The 6,000-nt window shown below is 37.9% G+C and overlaps 2 protein-coding genes across 12 annotated transcripts in view; one reads left to right on the top strand and one right to left on the bottom strand.

Moving 5' to 3' along the window:
• Cdk7 (Cyclin-dependent kinase 7) overlaps window positions 1-6,000 on the bottom strand; it is a 21,313-nt gene that overhangs the window by 5,189 nt on the left and 10,124 nt on the right. Inside the window, exons 1-2 of one of the 5 annotated variants that reach the window (XM_022832481.2) lie at window positions 3,452-3,543; window positions 2,533-2,631 (exon numbers count right to left, since the gene is read on the bottom strand). The exons of 1 other annotated variant lie outside the window; for it this stretch is intronic. The gene's annotated coding sequence lies outside the window, so the exon portion shown is untranslated. Of the gene's footprint in view, window positions 1-409; window positions 601-2,532; window positions 2,632-3,451; window positions 3,562-6,000 lie in introns of those variants that run through there. 3 more of the 5 variants (XM_022832480.2, XM_022832479.2, XM_022832484.2) reach the window with 3 other exon arrangements.
• The window catches only part of loco (regulator of G protein signaling family member locomotion defects), a 25,797-nt gene continuing 23,557 nt past the window's right edge, over window positions 3,761-6,000 (top strand). The window contains exons 1-3 of one of the 7 annotated variants that reach the window (XM_022832473.2): window positions 3,761-3,983; window positions 4,914-4,986; window positions 5,435-5,505. In XM_022832473.2, coding sequence (XP_022688208.1) covers window positions 5,436-5,505 — 70 coding nt within the window. In that variant the 5' untranslated portion in view covers window positions 3,761-3,983; window positions 4,914-4,986; window position 5,435. Of the gene's footprint in view, window positions 3,984-4,388; window positions 4,527-4,854; window positions 5,012-5,434; window positions 5,506-6,000 lie in introns of those variants that run through there. The other 6 variants (XM_022832468.2, XM_022832471.2, XM_022832469.2 and 3 more) reach the window with 6 other exon arrangements.

Genomic DNA, 6,000 nt, shown 5'->3' with positions numbered 1-6,000 from the left:
ATCTTTTACAAGCGATGCACTTATCGATGTGATATAGAGAACACGATAACATGTCAATGACAAGACAGCGAGCTAAATGGAATATGAATTGTTAAAAAGTACCGCCAATAATACTGCGAACATAATTGAACCAAATATCACCAGAATAATGTAAATATTATGTACTGCTAAAAAATAATTTGCAAAACGAGCACTTTACACGTTGAACCGCAGGTTAACATGCGTAATGGACTTTTACCTGATTTATCCTAGAATGGGTTTATCTACGATTGGTTTATGCATTATTCTATCATCGATCAAAGAAAGGGTTGCAGTGTTCTACTATAACGAAACACATAGTACTTAAGAGAATACATCTATTATACCTCCGTACAAATAATTTTAATGAATAGGTCGTAGTTTCACTTACATGAGTACACTATAAACCTCACCGGTTGTATATTGAGAATGGGCAGCACTCAAGGTACAAGCGTATAGAATAGCAAATGCGATTCTATTGTGCAGTAAGCATAAAAATTATCCATCAGTTAGCTAGCGGCTCCATATAATTATGTTTACGTGAGCAGTTCGAACGACGGCGGGCAAAGTCGCATGTTACACCGAAGCGTTCAAATAGACGCACTTACCGCGCCAAATTTAAACGGCGCTACTCCATTTTATGCAAGATTCGACCAAGCATTGATGTCATCTTGGAATGAACGTGGATGAACAGACATGAAAGTCTATGCATAATAAATCAATGGTTGTAATATATACGGCGAGCTTTAAATTAAAACTACAATTAAAATATTTTGCTTGTATTTCAAGACGTATCGTCGTCATGGGTAGTACAAAGCTCTCGCTGTATTTTTCCTATTCACTGTAGTTTACCTCCCTCGTTTTACCATGAACTCAAGTGAATGTCGTGTTCTACGCTCCAAACTGCTGTTAACCATCAGTCTGATTTCGTATTCTGTTACTTCGTTAAAGCAGAAACGCTTGTGACCATTGAACTGACAGCTTTATACTTGTTGCGCTATGAGGTGGGCACATAATCCATTCCGGAGCCACGTGTGAAGAAACCCTGTACCAAATTTTCCACAAAATTGTTTCTGTGACCCAGAGTACATTCCATTGATTAATTCTTTTTTTTTTAATGGAATATCTGTATATCAATTTCTTTCAGATCGAACAATTTCACCAATGAACCAATTATTCAAGCACCTCTAGAGCATATTCCCACAATTTCGATTTTGTCTGTAACAGTATCTCTTCTTTTTTTTTTGTAATGTATCTTCACTTAGCAAATGTTCATTGCAAAACAATTTCGTAATAACTTTAAGACGCCGCACTTGAAAGATCTTCTGCGCTAGGAACTTTCAGCCAAATTAGGAATTTATAATACATTTAGGTGATCGCTCCAGAAGTTCGGTCATAGATAGAACCCAAAAGCTCTTATCTTTTGTGTATGAATTTTCAGTATGGTTGCAAAATACAAAAAGAAAGGTTATCTGTTTGTTTTTACGAAGCTGAGTTTTTTGAATACGGGCACTACTCTGCTATAATAGGACGTGCTATTTACACACATTATCTCTAATTCAACATCTATTATTGGTCACAGAGATGAGAAGTTCTCTGCGGCAAATTACTATTTTAAGGAATTCTTACACCTATCTGTGTTAACATTTTGGCTATGCTTGGCTTATTGAAATGGCAAAACTTTAAAAGCAGAGGAATTTTGATTTTGCGCCCAGCATTAAATTTTTTAAAATTGGTAGTTGAAGTTCTTTTTTAGTAAGTTCGTATAGTAAGAGCTAATAGAACAACTACATTTTTTTAATTGCATGTACTATTGTGTGCGTTATTTTATTTTTGTTGCTTTCGGTCCTGAATATGATACAACAATTTAGCAAACTAAGAATCTTTAATCAGTGTTAGTTAAGCGGGACAAAGCAACGATTTGACAAATATATAACCTACTGTTTACCTATCCGCACCAATCCCATATATCGCCACAGCAAAAAATGCTAAATCAAAACAATATAGCATTGGTTGGTTTGACTGTCTTTTACGGCCAACTGTAATAATTGTACTTCTTTGTCAATAGCAGGAGATTTTTGTATCTTATTTCGTGATGATGATACGCATCTGTTTAGTTAACTGAAACACATGTAACCCTCTTCTACTCCTCGTACGATTACTGACTTTGATGTGACGTTAAACGATAATTCAAATAGGGTAAGACAACAACCGCAAAATTGTAATAAAGTATACACTGCACCGCTATTCAATCCGTTCAATCATCTGATCGATTTGTCGCGCTTGATGTTATATGCGAAAGTGAACTTTAAAACTTAACTAAGTCGAAATCACCAATTCTTAAAAACCTTAATCATTGATAAGCAAATTGCTGGGCTTCAGATCTCGATATAGAATCCGGTTTATATACAGACATTCGGAGCCATATCGACATTTAAGGATATAGTATTTCATGTGTAGCGTATACGAAATAACGCAATTGTCTTATGAAATCACAATAATATTAGCTCTTACCAGATGCAAAACCATGTATTCTGTTTTGGTGGTACGTTTCTGGTTTCGGTAACGTAGCACAGATGCGTGATTATGCGAGGCGGTTCATCTAGTCCTTAGCTTTAATATGTGCAATCATAGAAATAACAAATTAGTCCACTATAGCGCTGTACCGTTAATTCTCCTATCGGTTGTACTATCCTATAAAGTTCTGTTTGATGGTTCCTTCGTGGTCAGAAATTATAAACTCAAATATGATGAGAAAATAAACTAAAACAATGGGTTATATATCATTGTTCTGGCCGATCACGTCAAGTTAAACACATTGCTATATTTTAGCTCCTGCATCAACTTAATTCCCTTGAAATGCAATAGGCCTAATAGGACTTCAAGTCGATATAGGGTACATACAGCCATAAACTTGGATTTGCGTAATTTGAATTTAAATTTAAATGTACATAAATTGAATTTTTTTTTCATCGGATACTGAAATGCTTTTCACCTCAAATGTACTCAAACGTTGTTTCTTGAATATACCAGCCAGGTTTCCTTGAAGGCAATACATGCCTTGTATGTGTTGCTTTCAAGGGAACGTAAATTCTTTTTATCATGCCCTGTATGATAGATACACATATAAGGTTACAATTTTTTAAATTTATTTCTATAATAAATATTAACGATCCTTAGCATGTTCACTTAGGTCTTTGTACGGCGAAAAAGTTCGCCCTATCTTCTCTCTGGAAGTCTTAATAAGCTGCGTTCATGTGCAAACATTTTCATCATTGAAGCCAGACCCAACTTGCAATTGTGTCCCATTGACCGTCTTGACAAAAAAAATATCGGCACACGAAACCGTGTCGCTGCACAGATCTTTAACAAAAACTGATCAAACTTTTCTCTCTCATGACGCTAGCCAGTAGCGCAAGTTTCGTTTTCGTACCTTGCAGACGCAGTATACAAACAGGCAGAGATCAGCGACATCACTCGCCAGCAGTCGACGTTTCCTAGCCCATTCAGCGGTTGGTGGTGGTGATGACGGGTGGAGGAGAGAAGGTCGGCCCCAACTGGAGAGAAAGTGATTTTCGTCTGCTATCGTGTGCTTATGTTGTATATTGCTATTCGCAACTCGAGAAAGGGTGGCGATAATAATAGTAATGACAATATAGGATAGGTTGATGTTTATCATGTTATTTTTTTCGCTGTTCTGTTGTAATTAATCATGGACCGTAGTGCAATGCATACTCATCGCAGTAGTGTTTATGGTATCGTTAATTAGAGCAGTAACATAAGAAAGAAGTGAAAGAGGTTGTTGGACAGTGAAAAACATGGCATTGTAATGAGAACACCCAGAGCTGACGGCATTAGTTAAGTGTGTGCGATGTGTGTTACCGTTTGACGAGCCGCTACAACGATCGCTGCTGCCAGGAGGGTGGATCTGTGATTAAGGGGAGGGGGTGATCTTGTCAACTAGGGTGAGTATAGTGGGTTCGCTTACGAAAATTTTTGGTGAACATATTGATTACTTGGTGCAGCCGTCAGGCACTTGTTAACTTTTGAAAGCGCAGCTTCGTACGATAGATAGAAAGCATGCATGTATGCGTACTTCGTGAAGGTTAGGAGATATAAAGAAGCTTTGACGAGGAAATCATCGATACAGTGGTGCTTTGGGTACCTGAGAAAACTGTTTGATTCCACTTTGCCTGTTCAAGTTGTTTGAATTGACTGGCCGACGAGAATTCAGCTTGGCGCTGAAACGATTGTCCATGTTAGCAAAAACTGAATGTAGTTATAAGTGAAATATTTTCAAAGCGTATCCATCCAGTTGTTCGTGAGCGTCGAAGGTGATGGTCACACGACGGTAGAGACGACCCCGTACAAATCTGTCCTTTTCATATTTAGTCCATTACATATACGTGTATGGTATTCTTTACACTGCGCTTTGCTACTGTTGGCCAGGGGACCGTGTCATATGGGATTACCACAGACGTAATGGTCACAGCCTGTGGCGCATATAGGTGATTATCGGCAATATCTGGGTGATCTTCGTCTTTTGATTGGTTTCCCTCTTTTTAACGGAAGATTACCACCAGATTGTAGTGATTCGGCTCGTCATGTTTTCGAAGTCACTTACTTCCACGGCTGTTCATAATACCTCAATTCACACGCATCCTATTCTTCTGGTTGCTGTGCCGTTTGCCAGGTTGACCGTTTTGGCTTCAATAGTCAGTATTCATTCAGACAAATAAGCCTTTCCTTATCTTTATAAAGGGCTGGTGAGTCCTCTAGTCAGGACTAATATGTCATCTACAAACAATACACCAAGGAGTTGATAAGAAAGGAAACTAACGAAGCTGTGATCCGTCCCATATACCCTTTTGTTTCATCGGTTGTCTGTCTGGAAGACCAACTGACCAAAAGCGATGGCGACTGGAAAAGAAACGGAACGAGCATCGATGGTTTGATTCAACGTAACCGGTATGAATCGCATTCCCGCTACGCGGTATGTGGCTCCGCCATAGATAAAGCAACAAAAAGGAATGGTTTGATATCCTCATTTACTCTTGGTGCTAATCTAGCTGAATTTATTCCTTTTTACATTTCGATTGTTGTAGTTCTTATTATGGCAATGGCGATGCTACTGTTATTATTCTTATTATTATTGTTACTTTCTTATCGTAGTTATTTTGTTATCGTACCAATTCGTATTACTGTTATTTGCAAGTCGATTAGAACACACGTCGACGCAATCGTGCGCGGGTATGTTACGTAAGTAACAGTACGGCAATACAAGCTCGATGAAAAATGTGGGATGAAAGTAGAACAAATATCAGAGAGCTTAACATCAGTAATAACTTTTCGCTCTGATCATGGTCGCGCACCTACATCGAATGAATGCATCTACAGATCTCTGTTATTTTTGCAGTATGGCTGTGGCACCAGTGAAAACTGTCCGAGTAAATCGGGGACCAACTGGCTTCGGAATAACCTTATCAGGTTGGTAAATTTTAGATGCATGTCTCTTCGTGGTCCGCTGTAAAAATTGATTTCATTGCAAATATCGACAGTGGAATTTCTGCTTCTACTATTTATTCTATTCTATTGCCTTCATTTTTTCAATATGTGTATTGAATAACATAAAATCTTCTTATCTTGCCTATCACAGATATAGAATACTTGATAAGAGCTTTGCGCGTCAGTATTACTGCTATAACTTTAGGACGATTTAGAAGTTAAGTGGATTATTAAATTTTAAAAAGCTCGGGAAATTAATGAAACTTCTTTATGCCCAGTAAAGATAACGAATTTTTAGTTTAAAAGACTACCAGTTCTAAGAGACCCTAGCAAGAATCTTACCACCGTGTTCGGTTTAAGGTTGAAACACTACTAGCTGGTTGGAAAGGTGAAATGCCATATTTACGGTATTTCGTAAAAGCAGTCGGTGGTTGATAGATCATCTGCGCCATTTGTAAGCAGTTGAAACGCGTTTTC

The sequence above is a fragment of the Varroa jacobsoni genome, unplaced genomic scaffold, assembly GCF_002532875.2.
Source record: "Varroa jacobsoni isolate VJ856 unplaced genomic scaffold, vjacob_1.0 scaffold_392, whole genome shotgun sequence".
NCBI lineage: Eukaryota > Metazoa > Arthropoda > Arachnida > Mesostigmata > Varroidae > Varroa > Varroa jacobsoni.
Note: the sequence above shows the minus strand (reverse complement) of the source record. Positions and strands in the feature narration are given on the sequence as shown.